At 43.6% G+C, this 21,113-nt stretch overlaps 1 protein-coding gene across 1 annotated transcript in view; it reads left to right on the top strand.

Moving 5' to 3' along the window:
* setbp1 (SET binding protein 1) overlaps window positions 1–21,113 on the top strand; it is a 35,656-nt gene continuing 14,543 nt past the window's right edge. Inside the window, exon 1 of the mRNA XM_030791785.1 lies at window positions 1–555. Coding sequence (XP_030647645.1) covers window positions 76–555 — 480 coding nt within the window. The 5' untranslated portion in view covers window positions 1–75. The remainder of the gene's footprint in view (window positions 556–21,113) is intronic.

The raw sequence follows: 21,113 nt of genomic DNA, 5'->3' as shown, positions 1-21,113 counted from the left end.
TCACTTAAACTGACTGGAGTTCCACCTGTTGCCTTGTTAGCTCTTGGTTCCTGATTCCATAATTTGGGATCGCCGATGGAGCCAAGGGAACTCGCTCGAACGACTCGGCCGAAGGGAGTCGAGGCCGAGTTCTATCCCGGCGCGAGCTTGGTCAGCCGGAGTAGCCTGGCAGAGGTTCCGGGGAATATGATGCCCAACCCGGGGAAGGAACTCCCGGTTTCCAGGGATCAGCTGGATCACGAGGAGGACGAAGACCTCGGCTTGGGCAAGGACATGGACGCCAGTTCCAACGCTGACAGCGAGAAGTGGTCGCAGGGAGATGGATTGGAAGAACAGGAGTTCTCCATCAAGGAGGCTAGTTTCTCTGAAGGGAGCCTTAAGCTGAAGATTCAGACCACCAAGAGGGCAAAGAAACCTCCCAAGAGCTTAGAGAACTACATCTGCCCACCAGAGATCCGCATCACCATCAAACCACCGACAGACCAGAAGACAACCAAACATGGCAAGAGCAACAAGACAGGGAAGGATGAGGACAAGGGACCCCCAAGGAAGAGGGTAAGAACCTTAGTTGGCATGGAAACATATTGTGTCATCTGTTCATTTGTCATGTTACACACACACACACACACAAAAAAAACATGATTTTTCCTCTTCTTACCTTTTCTAACAATTGATTGATCAGTGAACACAAGGTATTTTAGTGAGTGTGAATGTGACTTGCCAGGCTGTCATTGAAAATAATAAATTATTCTTAATGTCTTGCCTGGTAAAAATAAAGGTTAAATAAATAAAACTTAGATGAAGGGCATCTTTGAGTGTCTGGTCAATCAAGACTTAACGGGAGAGTCGGTTCAAAGCAGATTCAACAGTGTTCAGTGAACTACACAAATGTTTGTGTAATTCAGCCACGTTGAGTTATGTAAACAGTTTTTCAGTGTTACATAAATTAACATTCTCCAGTAAATACAGCTATGAAACAACACTTGCAAGTCACTGTAACATTATCAGCACTCATGGGTTTAAAATATCTGTCATCCAACCCTAGAACATGTTACAGCGGAAATCAACACTAGCAAATTGCTCTGCAGAACTAATAGTAAATCAAATTTTCACATTTTATTTTCATGAACCTTCCATATACATGTGATACTGTATTACAACTCTGTATTTTTTTTTGGAGTTAATTGCCAGGCTATTGAGACTCTCCTTTGGTTATCTTTGCTTCCCATTTATCTCCAGTGGCATTGAAACTATAGCATCAAACGATTTCATTTCCACAAAGAAAAAAATGATTACAACCGGTGTCCTTCTTCCTTTTGCTTGTCTCTGATTGGTTCTGTTATGTCTGGGGCTCTATTGTGGCTGAGCTCATTACGGAAATAAATTTCGTTTGGACGCTTGCCAAGAAGAGAAAATTGTATTCGCCACGTTGCGGTTTGTGTTCGCCTCTCTGCGTGTTATTTAGAACGGTTTTCAGCGCGTTTGTCCTGGTAGTCAGTGTCACTTCGTGCCATTAACCTTTTTTTTGTGGCATTTAAACGCGATGAATTCGTCGGCTTACGTGTGAGCAGAACATCTCGCCGAGACGCGTGTTTTTTTTTTTTTCCTTAGCACAGAGATTTTGGTCTTTTGAAACACTGATGACATACTGGAATGATAGTTTTGATTGGGAACAGAATAGTGATTCTCCTTTGCTCTAGATTAAAGGCAGATGTTTTGTTAATAGATGAGACATGATCGTAGATTTTGGAAATCACTATATTATCTGCGTTGTCTCAAATCAGATGTGTGTTCGGTATGTATGTTGGTCTATGGACACGTGTGAGTCCAGGAAAACTGGTCGCTGAAGACACAGCAAACTATTTTTTAGAGGGAATGTTTACAAGGCTGTAACTCAATGATAGTCAGACACAGTGTGTGTTAACCTCATTTTTGCGTGTTGCCGAAATCTAATTTTAGTATGCATACTGAGAAGACCGCAGTAAGCTCCTACAATTTTCCAAAACAGATATTTTGTTGCAATTTTTTTTTCCTTCCTCCACTGCAAAAGAAATAAATAAATAAATGAACAAACAAATAATGAAATAAATAAATAAATCTTGGCAGGAAAAGGGTACTGTGGAGGATTCTGAGAGAGAATGAGCAGCAAAGCTCGTGATACCGCAGTGCAACCCTGTAATTTAACATAATTAGGGAGAAAATGCACGCTTACTGAATCAAAGTGGAGCGAAAGGGATCAGCATCTTTCAGTGAGACTATCAGAGCTCAGTAGCTCATTGGATTTCCTAAACGGTTCGGAATTTTTTGAATTTTTTATCCTCTGTAGCTCATTTTACCTATAAAGAACAGGAAGGCTTGTGTGCAGGTAAAAAAAAAAAAATATATATATATATATATATATATATATATATATATATATACACACACACACACACACACACATATTACTGGCTGTTTTTTTGTGAGAATATATATGTTTATGTCGGGATTTGTCATTCTGGGGAGAAGGTAGCAATATGGCAATATGAGCAGTTTCAGCAGAATGCTTTTAACCTAGTTGTTTTTGGGTGTCATGCTACGTTCTCCCTGTCTGGATAGTCTTACCATAGGTTGAAAACAGAAATTCTGCCCATGCTTAACCTGTACAGATGAGCTTTTCTTCTTGAAAATGGCTTAATACAGCAAATGGGGGCTGGGGTTTTGGGGAGGATGGGGGGTTGCGGGGGGCGGGGGGTGGGGTGGGGGGTGTAGAATAGAGAGAAAAAGAGAGAGAGAGAAAGAAAGAAAGAAAGAGAAAGAGAGAGGCGGGAAGCCTGAAGTGCAGCTGTCTCTTTTTGGCAAGCTCCGCATTGACCACAGACAGAAGGTCGAAAAGGGCAGGAGGAAGAACAGAGGAGGTGGCCTTAGATAAAAGGATGACCGTGTCTATAGAGCAGCACACACACACACACACACACACACACGCGCGCACACACACACACGCACACACACACACCGTCACTCACACACATACACACACTCAGAAAAAAAAAAAACCCAACAAATCCAAAGCAGCTAAAAGCACAACATGACAGTTTGACGTGACCACGAGGCTTAATGTCACATTACGATGAACGCAACAGTGAAAGAGGGAAGAAAAAACCCCCCAAAAAAACAAAACAATTCTTCTTAGGTGATTTAACAAGGCTTGTAAAACAGGACTGTTTCTCAGACGCCCACCACAACGGACGGTTAAAACGAATTAAGCCCGAAGAATACAGCCGGAATCTCGTTTTTCAGTCGGTTGCAAAAAAAAAATTCCCTAATAATGACGATAATGATGATCTCTTCACGCGGCGGTGACGGCGGACGAATTCGATTCAGCGCCTCTTTTATTGAGGAGCTCAGGCATCGAGCTTTAGCACCCCTTCACATCTCTCCGTTACAAACAGTATGGGGTCAGGGGTTAGCACGTAATTGAAACCGGTCTGGGGGCTTTCTGAGAACAGGGGCTTACATCAACTGGCCGGACTGTGACAGCTGCTCTCTGGGCCTCCCATTTGTGGTAACCCCCCCCCCCCCCCTCCCTCCCCCCCCCCCCCCCTCCTTTTCCTCTCGGTAATGAAATCACAGTGCTGGGGCTATGGCAATTAGCTAAAAGACAAAGCACTTTAATGTATTAGTGAGATCTGTTAGCGCTTCTCCTCTTGCTTGTGTAGGTGGCCTAAAACCCGCCCAGCTCTCCACGAGCGGAGCTTTGCGGGCTGCGGTTCGCAAAGGAGCGAAACGAGGGAAAATAGCAGAGCTTAACGTGGGCACAGTGCGTTCAGTGCCCACACAATTGCTGCCCTTTGACCACGGCTAGAAATAGATCGTTCAGCCTTTTTCTTTTTTCCCTTCTTTTCTTTTCTTTTTTTTTTCCCCTCTTCTTTTCTTTTTCTTCTCTCCGGTATAAAAAAAGTCCTGTAAGTCTGGAAGTGTAATTAGCCAATGTGAATATTCAGAAGGTCAAGCCACATTCTGTTTTGTTCCTTCCATTAATGTTCAGGCGCTTTTTTTGCAAATGGGGATCTGTTTTTTTCCCCCCTTTCTGTCTCATTAGCCTGAGAATTATTTTTTTTTTATCATATTTTTCGTGTCTGTGGCACAAATTGAGTACTAATGACCGAATCAAAAAAAGAAGGAAAAAAAATAAAACCCTCGGACGAAAACTAGATGTAAAAAGCACAAGTGGAAAAAAAAAAAACCCAAGATTGACAAAAATAGCTTTTTTTTTTTTTTGGTGGAGCCTACTAGACTCAAAGTGTATCATGTCCTTGTCTCCACTATGTATCCCCATGTGACATGACACAGTAGCAAGTTCATCGCGATGACAAACCAGATAGACACCCGATCAATATTCTTAGTCTGCGCTTAAAGTCCCCGATGTCACAGAGCTTTGCCTCTCACCCCCGCACCCCCAACAACACCCCTGCTTCTTCATGTTGTGTTTTGATGACAGCTTCGATTGTCAGTCATTTCCGCTGGAGCACACACACACACACACACACACACATATACACACACACATACACACTCTGGTGTAGATTTGTCAAGGGAGGGACCTCTGAGCTGGCTAAACTCATCCAGCCCAGATTCCCCAAACGAAGCTCTCTGAAACAGACCAAGTGGATCTGTGTTCTCCACTGACTCGCTTGTCACCTCGGGGGGGGGGGGGGGGGCGGCTAGAAGCAACGGAGAGGAACAGGTTAAATTAAGGGAGAGACTGCGCGCGCGGGTTAAATGTTGCTTTTGTTGCTGTAACGATTGGGGAGTCTGGCGTGGAGCAGATGGGCCAGCTCTATGTCTCATTGTGTCTGGGTCTCTCTCTCTCTCTCTCTCTCTCTCCCTCTCTCTCGCTCTCTCTCTCCCCCTCTCTCTCTCTCTCTCTCTCTCTCCCTCTCTTTTTTTTTCGTTTTGGCTGAACTAATATGCCAGATGGTGAAAAAGAGTAAAGGCCAACAAGTGAGCTTGGGCATATGGAGAGCCTGTTTAAAACGGGACCCTACTGCAGGGGGGGAGGGGGGTGCAGGGGCGGGGGGGGGGGGGGGGGGGGGCTTTTGGGGCTGGGTAGGGGGTGAGCTGGAGATGTGTGATACAATAGTAGGTAATTAATGAAAAGACTTGATTTCACTAGTAAGTCTTTTTACTCCAGGCAGAAATATTTTTGGGAAGATCTGTCCCCTCTTATCAAACGACTCTCTTGTACTCTTAACGTCATTTTTGGTCTAATGAAGTTTAGACACTTTGTCGCGTAAGAAATGCGTCATATAAGAAACTGGAGTTTGTTTACGTAAATGCCATTCAGTGTGGTCGTCTAGATCGACTTGGGCCAATTGGTTATCTGGGTGTCTTTATAGTATTATAATATGATTGTCATGACATTAACATGTCAGTTATATGAATAATCAACAAGACATTCTAATTTACTAATTACTTATCTGCCAGACTATCTACCAGGCTACTTGTTAAGGTTACTGGACATTTGCTGGCCTTTGTGGAAATGGACTTGCAGTGTCGCCGAATGGGACGGCCCTGCGTGAGAACGCACTGTGCGTCCTCACTGAAGTTGCGCGTAGATCCCGCACGGGGTTCGTTCTCACACTGCTCGATAAGCATCTTCCCCATCTCAGTTTTCCATTCTGGGTTAGGTCTTACTGAACGCACAAGATCTCCCTAGACCATCTTGCCAACAACAACAACAACAACAACAACAACAACAACAAAAAAGGCTGGCATTCATTTGAAAGAAAAAAAAAAGAAAAAGAAAAGGGAAAATAGAAGAACGTGGATCCCTCCCCAGTGATCTGCTGCTACAGAGCGGTCAGTATGACATATGGATCAGATTTTCTTTTGGCTCGTGTTTGGGAGCCATAGCTGGCTGGTAGTAATATAGAGTCAACAGTGTTTACTGCTAAAGAAATATAGCCAGCGCAACGTTTCGGCGATCCATATTGAATTATGGTCACGGCATATATTTATAATACACCCCCCTCCTCCCCCAACACACACACACACACTCTGTTTTATAGCTGCTGTCAGTTTTGATGACTGTCAAGGAGTGTTTTTTTTTTTCTCTTTATGTGTTCATCTGTTTAATGAGCAGGTGGTGCCAAATTTGGATTTAAATCCATTTAAACGTCTGTTAGGAGCGATAAGGAAGTCCCTTTTATGGGCATCCAAATCAAATGCACTCCTAATGGTAACGGGCCAATGTTTATCTCTTGTCCCACAACCCGCTCTGCTCCCTTGGCTTCTCGCTCTGCTCCGTCGAGCTATCTTTAATACTGTGGGTGTAATCATTAGGAGTGAGGTGAGTGTATTCAGCAGAAAATTCATTCCATCCTGGTTGCCAAGGTAGCAGTTAGGTGACTTCCGTGTCGTCTTGTGGTGTCGGGTAGTTAGGACGAGCTGCCAGTCAACGCGGCGGCGGCGTCGGTTTGTGATTGGTGGGAAATGTGGATGTTGAGGAGGGGGTTTTTTTTTTTTTTTGGGTGGACCCGAGTGGGCGTGGACCTGTGCTTGAAGGAGGCGAGCGTTGTAAAGTTCCGTTAGTGCGACACTGATAACGTCTCTCTCTGTTATTTTCTCTATACCAAAATATACCGCTAATGAAGAGGCTGCTTGGTAACCTTTACAGTTTGTTCATGAGCACAAATCCATTATGTGTCTGCATTTAACATACAGAGCTAGTTTAAATGTCAGATTGAGATCATCTAGAAAGATGCAATAAATTATTGGAGGGCCTGTCTGTTTTTCTATTAGTATGGAAATAATAAACTACTAAAACAGGATTATGTAACAGAATGTACTCTACAGTAGAGTTCTCGTCATTTAGCAATGCTTGTAATGCAGTATTTAGTGATGATTTGCTTTAGTTTTTTTTTTTTTGAGTTCTTAAATAAAGTCTCTGTTGCAGTTCAGTGCTTCCTGGCTGGATCTCAAATGGGCTTGTCTTTGTTTCATGGCTATGGGGAGACTGGAAAGGATGTTTTTTTCTCTTCTGTTTGCGAGGTGTGTGTGTTAAGGGCGGGGGGGGGGGGGGGGGGGCTGTGGATTGGTGGCTGAAGAGGGATGAGGCTCTGTGTGTGTGTGTGGTGTGTGTGTGTGTGTGTGTGTGTGTGTGTGTTGGGGGGGGGCGGGTAATGGGGGTGTTCAGAGACTGTGTCTGTGTGATTTACTACCACTGAAACACCAGCTGTCCCTCTGTGTCTGTCTTGCCCAAGTTACCAACCCCCCATGCAAGGCTAGCCAGGCTAAGTGGCATAGCATGTGTCAGTAACCGAGTACAGACGCAGCGTAGAACATAGGGAGAGTGACCAGAGCCGTTATCCCATCTCTCTGAACGCAGGTAAGACCTCACTTCTTCGGCAGTTCTTAAGACGTGCTAACGGAACGTTTGGCATGTCACAAGAAGTTAGAATATCTCCTTGCGTCGCTATGTGTTGCTTTGATACAATCTCATTCTTTTCACAAAAGCTCAGTAGATGGTCATGTCTTGTCCTGGAGTGAACTGGCTGCCTGCTGGAGGGAATTGCACATAGGGGATTTTGTCTCTCTCTCTGTGTGTGTGTGTGTGTGCGCGTGTGCGTGCGTGTGTGTTAGACAGGGTCAGGGTTTAGACAACTGGAATCCACCCCCTATGCGACCCTTTAGCGTTTGGGTGGCGGCGGCTATAAACAGACGGTTGCTAACTGTGTAACCATGTCTAACATTCGGATATTTCCGTTTCAGAAGAGACCTTGTATGGGGCTCCACATACTCATAAAAAGTATTGTTTTTAATGTCAACTGTACATCCAGTCCAGTACTTTGAGGGTCCTCATAGCAAACAGCCTGAACACAGCCCTCCAGCCATGTCCTCTCAGGACTTTGATCTGAACACTATACATTTATGAAGTATGTTTTACAAAGGTTTTTACATGTGCACGCTATAAAATTTGCTTTACATTTCAGGACCTTAAGCTTGTTCTTTTATCAGATTAGGTGGAATAGTCAACATTTACAGACAACCTCTCAGTGCCTGTTACAAGGCCGTCACCTTAATAATTCACGGATTCTATGTTCTTTGTAACGTCATGCATATCAATGTGGCTATTTCATTTTGCATTCATGTGATGCGGGGTATTTTTCTCTCTCTCTCTCTCTCTCTCTCTCTCTCTCTCTGTTTGGCAGCCTTGAGTCTTTGTGGAACATCTGAGCGTGTTTCCTAATACTTCATACTTTTTTTTTTTCATAGTATCAGACATTCCAAGGATATTTGAGTGGAGAAGTTTGGGAATGAGCTTGTGTTCTGGCATTAATGCAGCTGTGAAGAATTTGAAGTATTGATGACTCTTACCTGCAGGCTTTTGAATTGTTATTTGTTTTTATCTCTTGTTACTTTTTTTTAATTTATTTTTCTTATCTTTATAAGCAGTCACTCAGTGCATTATCACTGAAGCTGTCTTAACCCTGTTTACTGAAAAATGTGGTCAACAGATATCTCAGTCATCTGCTTGGCAGTCACTCAACACTGATAATTGTTGCATCCATGTATCATACACAACAACTCTGTTGAGATATGTGTGTGTGTGTGTGTGTTTGTGTTTGTTTGGGGGGTGTTCCAGAGGATTAATATCTATGGGAGAAAAAAATCCACCCAACCCCCCATTAAGTCTTACACAGTATGTTTACACAGTATGAAATCATAAACAGCAAGTCAAGTCAGATACGCTAAAATAAGGCTTCGTCCTCCAAACAATCACCACTGTTATACTTTTGGTTTACTATCGTCTCAACAGAGTATTAGCCCCTTAAATAAGGCGGGGGGGGGGGGGGCACTTTGTTTATTATCGGTGCTCTGTGAAGCTAAAAAAGCCTGTTTAGCCACAGTTTCAGTTAATTCTGCCCAGATGTCAAATTACAGTTTTGGCTGCGGAGAACTGCTGGAGGAATGTGGGTGGATACGCTACTCCAGAATGCGATGCCCTTCGGTGTTCCGAGAGAGAGAGAGAGAGGTGTTTTTTCCATGGGAACACGTTCTTCTTCCAGACATTGTAATCAATTGTCTAATTACTTATACATAATAAATGGCGTAATTACCTATAATTACAATGAAAGTCCTGACATCTCTTACAGAATCCCTTGTATTCACTAATATAGTTACTGTGGTTTTATAGGCCCGGGGGGGGGGGGGGGGGGGGGGGGGGGGGGGCTCTCTGATTTACTACACTGTTTCATATCAGGAGTGTCAAAACACACAGATGTGCTTCTGATACCTTTTTTCAACTTTCCTGTGTTGACATTACCCCTCCAGACAATCTCCAATTCCCCTTTACTCTTAACAGTTTCCATGATCATTTGATCATAATCTGGTGTGAACAAAAGTCGCAAGGATCATGTCGTTTAATGACCGAGTCAAGATTGTGAATTTTTCTTTTTTTTTTTGCGCGATGGTCATTTCATGCCAGTACTTCTGCGTGTGACGCAGCATTTTATTTTTAATTTTATTTGACTTTTATTTAACCAGGAAGTCCGCCTGAGATAGCTAGCTAGATAGAGAGAGAGAGAGAGCGAGAGAGAGGGCTGGCCAGTTGTAACATTCAAAACTTCATTGGCTTCCCCCATGCTTGACAAATGTTGTAATGTATCAGTGTAATGTCTGTTCAAGGGCTTTACTCCATGACAAGTATATTAGCATCCCCTTAGTTCGGGATCCCTCTTCCAATTTAAGCTGTGGGTCGAGAGGCTCTGTTCACAAGAGCACTCCAGACTCCTAAATCTACCTTGGACAAGTGGTCTGCTCATACTTGTGTATTCCCAGCAACCTAGGAACCCTCTGCATCGGTTCAGTTTTTTTCTTGAAACCATTTGATCTTTTGATGTCAGAGAGCTTGTCGACCTATCTAGACACGGGGCTTTTCCGACTGAAGACCTTCCCTTGATCGGAAGGTGAGATGGGCAGCAGACTAACCGATGGACCGGAAATGAGGCGGGAAGATTTTTACCTGTGACAGCAGGCATTAGTATTAAAGGCAGTGTAGTTGGTCACAAAGGGAATCCACCAAAATATTTAGAAGGGGAATGTGACAGGTCAATTGAGCATTCCGTCAGAAAGATGGAGAGAGTGGATTCCCTCGCGGAATCTTTAGTCTCCCTTTAGCTCTCCGCTGAAGCCCACCGCCCGCCCGCCCCCCAACTACCCCCCCCCCCCCCCCCCCCCTCCTCCAAACCCCCCCCCCCACCCACAGATGTTCGAAACATTCTCACTTTATCATTCGAGAGTTGACCGCCCGACGACCACGGGCATACCTCGTAGCTCAGCACGTTGTGTCCCAAGATAGATTCTGAAAACTGAAACCGAGCTGGTATCCTGGGTCGTCTGATGAATGTGACCTTCAGCGGCTAACGGCAGCCTGTCACACCCCGTGCATCGATGATCACGGCCAACCAGCTTCTCTGCTGTCTCTGAACTCCTTTTCAAGGTTTCTTAAAAGTAACATGTCATTTGTTTGAAAGGATAAACAACTACCAGAAAAGACAGATCACCTGCATCTTGTCTTACCTAACCATATGTCCAGGCTGTTCTCACTAGGAGAATCTCCCCTGAGGGAGGAAGACATCAGATCCCGAACGATTCGAAAGCGGAACAAAAAAAAAAAATTACAGAAAAATCACATATGTATCACAAAAGCCATCTGATCTTCAATCTCTTTCCCCTTACACGCGAAGATAGTGATATTAAGATCTTTGTACATATAGTCATATTACAAAGATGGCCTCCTTCGCTGGAGATGGTGCAGATGTAGTTTTCCAGATAAGTTTCAGTTTTCCTTTGTTTTTGGCTGCGGAGATCCTCAATGTTCTTTTTTGTTAATAATGTTCTCTGTCATGTGCTCCCCCAGTAAAGCCTCTCTAAGGTTATGTAAGTGTTCTGTTCCTCTGGCTTTGTGGGGTTGCTCTGAACAGTTGCTGTTTTTTTTGTAACCACCGGCATTGTTACGAAGGCCTTTGAGCCGGTCACAGGAGAGAAACCCGAGGTTTTTGCAATGACCTCTGGTGTTTTCAGCGGTCATATTTACTGAGGTCTGTGAAAACCTCGGCTGGAGTCTGAGGGCCAAAAAAAAAAAAAAAGGTTATCAAAACATAGTGAAGGATATCGGCATTTATGTTTTGAACGTCTTATGGTCGGTCTGATTATTGTCTTTTAATGCATTAATGGTCTATGGCACCACGGAAAGGTAAAAAAAACAACAACCCAAAAACGTTTGAATGTAGTGACAGTTGGAGATGTTGAGTACCTTATCACTCATACTCATTTTGCTTTATTCAGAACTGTAGCTCTGTGGCTTCTATAGCTTCATTGGTACAGCCTTTTCTTCTCCTCTCTCTTTTTTAAAGAAAATCATTTCAAACATTTATATAAACAATATACTTGTGAAGCACACCTCTTGTTCATAGCTCGTCAGAATCCGTCAGGACGTGATCTCGTCTTCCGTCGTCAACGGCCGCCGCACCTCCAGGGAACTCTAAACTGCGGAAGATGCGTTTGAAAACATAATGAATAAATGAGAAGCATCAGCAAGGCCGGGTATCTGGTCTCGGCCGGGTCGGGCGACCCGTCACAGGGGCCATGTGGCATATTGACTTTCACTAGGTCTCACTTCGAGCGCAATCGAGTTTGTCAGTGAAATACGATCGGGCCAATCAGCTGTCTTCGGGAGACGCTCCTTTGCTGTCAGATCCTCAGATCCTTTTTCACCAAATGTTCCTATCGCTCCCTAAACAAGTATCTGAGAAGTGCATAATTAACTGTGGCCACGAAAGGACATTTTGACAGAGGGATGGATTGATGGTGAGATGTTTAAGTTCCCAAGGTGTTAAAATGATGTGAAATGTTTAGTTTGCGCAGTGTTAAAACGATATGAATTGTTTATGCAAAGGGGACTGCGCTGCTAAAGGTAGTGTCTCGGCAGTGTTTTTCGCAAAAAATAAACAAACTGTCGTCTGAGTGTTTCAATTAAATATGAAAAGTTAAACGTGGAAGTGAGTAGCACTTAATGCTATCTGTTTCAAGTGGTTGCACATCATTATTTAGGTGCATAACATGTTTGCTATTTTCCTGTGATAGGTTAATTGCACAAGTCCCCCCCCCCCCCCCCCCCCCTCAAAAAAACAAACTCAAGAGTACTTTTTGAATCTGATTCTAATACAGATCAGTTTTCACTGAGTTTTGAGGAATTTAACTTTTGAGCTTAATTTGAAACTATTTTACTTTTAGTCCAACAAAAACTAACATGGTCTTTCAGAACTCTGAGTACCGAACACCCTTCCCAAGCCCCCTCTGTCAGTTTAGCAAATGATGTGGGTTACTTGTCGAGATCCTGAAAGGTGGTTTGAAAGTGGACCTCTAATTAGACAGGAGCACTGAGGAATAAAAGTTCCAGTAAAATACTAAATATGCAGAAAAGGCTCTTGAACAGATGTGCAGTTTACTGAAGAGAAAAGGGAAGGACTAAATAGAGAAAAAAAAAATTGGAGTGAATTGTGTTTGTGTAGAGCTTTGTGTTAGCCTGACACCCGCGTTGACCTCGGAGAGTATTCTGTGTCAATCTCATTGTGGGGACAAAACAGAGCACAGCAGCTCCTAAAACAGCTAGAGAAGAATGAAAGAGTTCCTTCATCCGACTGTGTGTGTGTGTGTGTGTGTGTGTGTGTGTGCGTGTGTGTGCGCGCGCATGTGCATGTGCGTGCGTGTGTGTGCGTGTGTGCGTGCGTGCGTGTGTGTCTGAGTTTGTGTGTCATCTCCACATGAGAACCAGTATGTCTCTGGATTCACAAAGATCAAAGTCTGAGCAAGATGGCTAAAGGGTTTATTGTTTGTTTGTTCATTTGTTTATTTGTTTGTTTGTTGATGTTGTTGTATGTTTTTTTTTCCATTTGGTTTTCGCACACAGAGTTTTTAAAATGTGAATTGAGATGTCATTTAATGATGAAGAGCAATTGTGTCAGCTTTGAGTATGACATCATCTCTGTCATGGGATGTAGATGTACAAGGGTGATCACACACACACACACACACACACACACACACACACAAAGAGGGAGCCCGTTATCCCAGGCCTTTTGGTAGTGGAAAGGTTCAGTTTGTCCTTGCAAATCCTTGAGACTCTTGTGGGATTAGTGACATAAAACCTAAACCTTTTTTTTCTTTTCTTCTTCTCTTTTTTCTTCCCTCTCTCTCCTCTTTTCTCTGCACTGGGTGTCTCAGACTCTGTGGAATGCTACTTTACCGTGACCTTTCACCCACACTCTGAATGTGCCCCATTGGGGGAGGGGTGTTTGTGTGTGTGCGGCGTGTGTGTGTGTGTGTGTGTTGGAAATTGGAGGGGGGGGGGTGGTAGTCATGTGTTCAGGTGAAAGTACAGCTGTGAGCTCATAACTTCTGTGACACTCTTAAAAGGGCTGTGTACAAATTGAAAGTACCATGCAATTTAAGGATTAAACATTTTTTTATACTTATGTGTGCCCCTTATGTAATAAACAGGTTTTGGGGTTTGTTTTTTTCTTGCCCCTTTCAGTTTGCACCTCCAGATCTGAAACATGAGGAGCTATCGTGTTTTTATGTGACAGAAAGGGTGGTCAAGAGGCAAACAGGGCAGGAAATTCAGATGAGCGGTATAACCCTTAACCTGACCCAGATACCGATGGTATTTTAGAGACCGTGGAAACGAATACCGCTCTATTGTGTCCGGTCATTTTTGTTTGTCGCGCTGCACGAATGATTAATTCAGCTGAATGATCCTGATGTAGAAGCTTCCGTGTTTTAGTGAGAAAACTGTGGAACAGAATCACTTTCATTCCTATTATTGTTTTTCTTACCGGAATTTCAGTCCAAAAAAATAAAAAAAAAAACCCAGCCGATTAAATAAACTGTATGCAGCCATGTATTAATTATGCCGGAAGATGACTCTTCCGCGTTGAAATAAACAAACGTATCACATCACTTAAATAGATCTAAGCGCAGCTATCACCAGGGCAGCGTAAGAGGAGATCACCCCCAATCAAATACAGTGGAAAAAGGCTTTGTTTGTACAGTCTGTTATTATGACTCTCTCTGTCAAGGTCAGATGTGTGTGAATGTGTCAAATGACACGTTGTCCTTCTTGTGGAAGCACGCCGGCAAGGAAAAAAAAAAAAAAAAAAAAAAGACGTGAAAGTCGTATGAGTCATTGTTCAGAAAAGCACAGAGGGTGACAGATTAAGTTGAATTTCAGTCCACCCCCACATTAACAGGAAGAGTTTCTTTTATGACTAGCCTCACTTTGACAATTCAGTCGTTGTTGCGACTATCTAGTCGAGCGTAGCATGCTTAAGAAGCCTCATTTGTCTTCGAAGGGCAACCGCTCAATAACGTTTAAAAATAGTCGTGAGCAGACCTGAGTCTGGTTTGCTGTCCAAAAAAGAAAAAGGGAAAAAAAGAAAAGAAAAGAAAAAGAGCATTTGAAAAAACCTCATTATGTCACGGTAAAAATCTGCCCCGTCTTTACCGCCACGAAGAAACAACTTCAAATAAATAAATAAATACAGAGAAAAGTAAATAAAGGGCTGTAAAATATGAAACTTGGAAGTTCAATTTCCTCATGTATTTGTTTGTGTTTTTAAGAGCAGGTAAGGAGACACAGCAGAAAATAGCATTACTGAAATCGATTGAAACCATATTTCCAAACATCAGGTGTTTCCAGACACCATTTGCAGCTGAGCTACCATTTTCTTTTAATGGTGTATCGAACCTGCATCCCGGGTTGCCTCGCCGTACTGTATTTCGATTCACAGGTGCTTTACGCGGATCGTTCCCTTTTTTTTTGGAGGGGGGGGGTGGGGGGGGTGAGGTAGGGGGTGGGGTGGGGGTGTTTGGTGGAGGGGGTTTAGATCGATATCGAGTGCAGAAACAGCTGCCCGGGAGCCAAGTGCTCCCACTCACAAAGAAGCTATTGTTCAGAGACTCAAGCATCGGCACTAAGCAATCCCTTTTTTTATTGGTTTAAACCATTCTGCCCCAGTTTCTCTCTCTCTCTCTCTCTCTCTCTTCCATTCTTCCTGTTTGGGTTGGAAGAACTAGCCGTCATAATGTTTTCTCTCCACAATGCCAAAGACGTCATTATGGGCACCGTGTCATTCGGTGTGTGTGTGTGTGTGTGTGTGTGTGTGTGTGTGTGTCTGTCAGTGAGCTGTAAAGGATGCGTCATAGAAAAGAAAATGGAGAGTGATAGAAGTGAAACACAGCGCCGTGTCCTAGTTTAATCGTAATTATTTGTAAACAGATGTCTTTTTTTGTTTCGTTTCGTTTTGGCGCTTTTTCCCCCTACCAAATTAGCAATATTAACGGTGAACAGTGACCAAAATGAATAGCAGATGTGCCTCAATCTTCGAAAAACAAGACCTTGTCTTTGAGTGGGCATTTAATGTGGTTTTTGAGGTCTACAAGCGGGCAACTGATAGCGGTTTGCTTCAGCAGCAAGACACAGAAAAGACGGTGCAGTTGCAAGCGTATGACTAATCGAGTCACGGCGTAAGATGGTCCAAAGCAAAATGAGCTCCCATGATGCGGTTCAGTAGACTGCTTTGTTGGTGGATTGTCAGGGATCTGCGGTACATGTATGACTTCTGTATGTTTTTCAAGAAATGACTCTGAATGATGACAGCTTCTGCCAAAATTCATTGGGTGACTGCCATTCAAAAAAAAAAAAAAAGAATTGATAAACATATGAAACCACGGTCAGGTGGTTGTGATGATATGTGCCCATTTTTTGAGGGCGCAGCTGTGAACGGTTCCTGCTGGATATCCCTGCTAAAACTCCACTGATAGAGGAAAATAAAGACAGTAAAAATTGGCTGTAAAATTGCCTCCAACAATAGCGTTTATAATTACATTGTGCTAATTACTCATTCTGTCTTGCAGTAATGAACCCATCTCTTTAATACTTTGCTGTGTTGTTTTGTTTGTTTGCCTTAAGGCACCTCTACAAACCCAAACTAACCCAGAAACGTTTAAAACCTTGAATCATTTTCTCGTCCAAAACTGGCAGCTTCTCATGAGACTGCGTTTAAGGTTGTCAGAGTCTTGACTTAAAAACATAATTGAAGGTTACTGGAGTTAATTAACTTTAATAATCGGCTCCTGTTTTACATTTTCATATTGTTTGAGTGTATTCTAGAACGATAATTGGTTGAGTCATTGGACTGCCATTCGACTGACGTGTCAAGTATGTTTAGTATTGCTTTTTGCTTTTATTATTTTAACCTCAGTACCCGAAGTAGATTTTTCACAACAAAGCACCAGATAATACATATGAACAGTGTCCTGTTTTTTTATTGTTTTTTTTTTGTTGTTGTTTTTTTGAGTTCACAGACAGAAAATGATTTAGTTGATTTCATGTAGTGTCTCATTTTTACACCCCCCCCCCTTCAAACATCTGCCCTGGCCAATTAACTGTTTGAAGCATTGTGTCCCCAAAGGTGAAATACGTTGGCTCAAGCGAAAGGTATGATTACCAGTAAAATAGAGGTAATTTTCATCTACAAAAGAAATGTAGATGTACATTGTATGCAGTGCATTTGTGAGTCCTTCAGGTTTGGTTTAAATAGAGTCTGTTTGCAGTCATTTAGTGGAAATTGCCAAGCAAGTGCAGCCAGAGAAAAAAAAGAAGTAATTACAGTTATTGTGTGTGTTTGTCCCTGGCAAAGCTCTCAGACCGAACATCAATACAATACACCTCGTGATATTTGGTCTAAATAGACATCAAATTCAAGCAGTTGACATCTGTGACTACTATGTGAATAAGAGACTGCCTGGTTGTTATATAGGATAACATGCCCCCCACCCCTCCAAAGCACCCTGGGGGTGTAGTTTGAGTCTGCGTCCGACAGGCTGGCTCTGTGTTAGGCTTTGAAATTGTGAACTGATTAAACATTCAGGAGACATTTTAAAGCTTGGCGTATAGTCAGGGTTGTCATTTTGAGCGGCGTAAAAACCTGAGTGAATTCGCGTCCCGGCCCAACATTCAAAGATTTTAAGGTCTTATTTATTTCACAGTCGTGTTTTTGTTAGCATCACCCTCAAATCCGGACCATTAGCCCTTTCAAATCCAAACCCTGACCCTCCCTCCCTTTTTGGAAATAATTTTTTGTTCTCTCCTGTAGAGCTGGAGAACTCACTGCTGTCTGCAGTCATTGTGCCTTTAATGAGACTTGATAAATGTGGTCATTAAAAAAAAAAAAAAAGTAAAATAAAAATAAAAATAGACTGGCAAACTCTTGGATGGAGGGTAGCGTTAACATCCAGATATTCACTAGGTGTGTAGATCTCTCAGTTGATGTGATTTCGGATTGAGGTGAGCACCAGCTTTCGTTACATTGTGCAGCCCTAGCATTGGAGTGAACCACTGCATAGTACCAAGCTTGTGTGTGTGTGTGTGTGTGTTTGAGGGTGGGGTGGCTGTATGGAGGGGGGGGGGGGGGGGCAGGGGTTGTTCAGTCTGAGAGGCCCTTCTCCAGGTTTCTCCGCCCCCGTCTGAGACCAACATCACGCCGGGCACACCTCGAGAAGCATTCCCCCGCTGCTCCGCCGTTTTCCTCCAGGGATGAATGAATGGTGGTCTTTATTCCCAGAGGGGCTTATGGGAAGTTTTGGGAAGGGGGGGGATGTGGGGAGGAGGAGAAGGAGTGGTGGGGGGTGGGGGGGTGGAGTGTTGGTTTGAGAGTGTGGCCAAGGGGATCAGGACCAGAGCCTTTATTTTCTCTCCCTCCCTCCCTCTCTCTCTCTCTCTCTCACTCTCTCTCTCTCTCTTTTTATTTCCTTGCTTTTTTTTTCCACACCCCTCCCAGCAGCACTTACACCCCACCAAATCCACCCCCCCTCCTCCCTCCACTTTAAGTGCTCTTCCTCGGAAAAGCGTACACAAAGCAGTGTTAGTATTCATTTTGTTTGTTTGCTCTGGACCTGTCAGACCACTGCACAAAAGCTAAGCCAGATCAGAGAGAAGCCCTGCTCTCAATGGAACCAGAGGGGGTCCAGGGTGGCGGGGGTGAGGTGAAGTGGAGGGGGGGGGGGAGTGGGGGTGGGGGTCATTTTTGCTGAACGTGGTTCCCACAGGGGGAGGGTGGTCATCCACAGAAAAAAAAGGGGGGGAATGGGAGAAAGAGAAGGGGAAACGAAATGTGGGGGACTGTGGAGGGCGAGGGGTAGTGAGGGGTTGGGGTGGGGGGGGGGGGGGGGGGGGGGGGGGTCGGTGGTTTTGGGGCCGGGTTGCCCGGGCAGAAAAGGAGTAGAGGCTGTAGTGTTGTCTGAAAGCCAAGGGAATGTTGCAAGGATCATATCAATCTCTTTTTTGGAGGGAATTGTTATGAAAGAAGTGGTTTTTTGGGGGCTCCTCTCTTTGCTTTCCCTCTCTCTCTCTCTCTCTCTCTCTCTCTGTGTCTTTTTTTTCCCTCCCCTGCTCCCTTTTTTTCCTCCCTCCCTCCCTCCCTCGCTCTCTTTCTGTCCCTCTTTCTCACTCACTCACTCACTCACTCACTCTCCCTCTCTCTCTCTCCCTCTCTCTCTCCCTCTCTTTCTCTCTCTCTCTTTCTTTGTGCTGAGGCCTTTTCTGGACATCTGCCCGGACCTATACACGGGAAAAATGAAACACTCTAGCCACCGGGCTTTTTTCCAAATAAAGGGCTGCAGGGAACTGTTTGAAGGGCAGTGTGTGTGTGTGTGTGTGTGTGTGTCTCTAAGAGTGTGGTGTGTGCATGCTTGTGTGTCTGTGTGTATTGTGTGTACTCTGAGAGAGATGTTGAGGGTGCTCTTATACAGTCATGGTTTAAGTGTCTTTTTTTTTTTTGTCAAAGAACGTCTCCTGTTCTGCTATTTTAAAACCACAGAGTCAATTAAATTCAAAGTTCAGGCTGGAAAACCAACTAAATAGTCTGCCAAGAAACTGGTACAGGAGAATGCAGAGTGGAGTTTCGAATTTCATTGTGAATAAAAACTTTTTTTTTTTTTTTGGGTCTCAGCTGACATTTTGTACAAGAGCGGAGTTTTAAGACTCCGGTCTGTTTTGAAATCGAGCTTGATCTCTCATAATGAACTCTCATATACTCACATAACCATACAAATAAATAACCATCCAAGTCAACAATATTTTGTCATCAGGCCATAATTAATCAGACTGGGCATTAGTCTTGGTGTCATTTTTCCCTGTCTCTTTCCACCAGTGTCTGTGTTTTGACTAGAAGCTGGAGTGTTTAACAGGGCATTTGTTCTCCTCTTTAAAGAGTTTTGAGACAGACTGTGCAGGTGAGAGAGGAAGCCATGGGGCAGCTGGTTTACAACTAAGGTTCCTGGTCGGGGGGGTGGGGGTGGGGGGGTGGCAACTCTTTTTTTTTTATCTCTTTCTTCTGCCATGTTAAAGGAAACAAAAAAACCAAAAAACGTTTTTGACGCTTTCTCCTCACACTCCAAAGTCTACAGCTCTGATGGAAATTTTCCCGACACGTTAAGTGAAGACTCACCGGTCTTACTTTCAGAAAAGAAAAATGGACTCAGGAAATGTTGCATGTCGCCTAATCGGTTAGTCCTGCGTGTGTCACGCAGTCGTCACTCTAACCATTCTACTCCTCTGTCATACGTTATGCAAAGGTCGCTGTGTTTTGGCACAAGAAGGTCACAAGGAAATATTTGACTGTTCACATCCAACTGCTTTAAATGTCACTTGTAACCTCTAACTTCCCCACTTCAGATTAGCATACAAAGCTTTGATACTGTGTAATCTTGAAGGATTACACATGAAGCAAATTTACTTGTCACAGGAAGTCAATTGGTCATTGTGAACGCTAGGTTCCTTGTTCACTCTGCCGTAGCATCTAATGTAGCCACTAATGACACCTGCTGACTAAGTGCTATTAATGCAAGAGGATTCAAAGCTGTAATCTAGAGATTACGTGAGTTGACAGGTCTCTTTTCAAAGAGGAATTAGATGAAAGCTCCTCTCTATAGAAGGAAGAGCTTTTAAAGTTTGGCTACATTTAGAAACTGTCAGTCAGAACATTTCAGTAACATAACTTCAGATTATGGTTTATTATTATTATTATTATTTTTATTATTATTCTTTTTATGTCCCATATGTAACCCTATAGAATTTGTTTACTCAGAAAGATGTAGAAAGTGTTGAACAAACTAGAATAGGCCTCATGCTAATCAAAAACGCACAGCTCAGGGTGAGAGCGCGGTTTTGTCTTTCCACCACTAGTGCTGTGTCTCCAATAAGCTGTCATCTCAGAATTGGAATATACCACCCAAGAGCTCAGATGAATTCGTCTGTGCTCAGGATTTACTGTCAAAACAAATATAATATTCTGTACTTCACTTTAGCCAAAAGTCGTTCTCAAAGAAAAAAAACAAAAAAACAGGCAGTCATTAGACAATGCAGATGTCGCATGGAAATGCGAGGACTCCACTTGTGTATGCTTCTTTGCACTAGAGTGCTGCTATTTCCTATTGGGCTTCGTTCAAGGGTGAACCGCCACAAATGTTTTATTATCTGCGCACGTATTCATGCAGCGTCCCTGTTCCAATTTGGGTGCTCCATTTTGTTTGTGCCAGATGCGCAGTTGGAGCTGAGGCTTACATTTCCTCAGCTCTCGGATTAGACGTTTTTTCTTTCTTTCTTTTTTTTTCTTTCTTTTTTTTTTTAATGGGATTCAGAACTCCTTCCTTCTCTCCTCCCCACATGCCCCCCCCCCCCCCCCCCCCCCCCCCCCCCCCCCCCATACGCACACACGCACACACACACACCACCACGACACCACCCCCCCAACAGCCGAAACCCAGATGCGTGTCTCAGCTCAAGCAAAAACGACCTCAAACATATTGTGACAAGAACAAACCATCTCAAAAGGGAGAGAGAGAGAGAGAGAGAGAGATGGAGAGAGAGAGAGAGATGGAGAGAGAGCGAGAGAGAGGGAGAAGGATGGGAGATTCTGCATATCACAGACATTTACAGAGAGATTAAATGATGGAGATGTACAGGAAAGGGGACGGCCGGGTTACGTCCGTTTGTTACCCGCGCTTCA

The sequence above is a fragment of the Chanos chanos genome, chromosome 14 (assembly GCF_902362185.1).
Source record: "Chanos chanos chromosome 14, fChaCha1.1, whole genome shotgun sequence".
Classification (NCBI taxonomy): domain Eukaryota; kingdom Metazoa; phylum Chordata; class Actinopteri; order Gonorynchiformes; family Chanidae; genus Chanos; species Chanos chanos.
The sequence above is the reverse complement of the archived record's forward strand: the minus strand, read 5'-3'. Positions and strand labels throughout refer to the sequence as shown.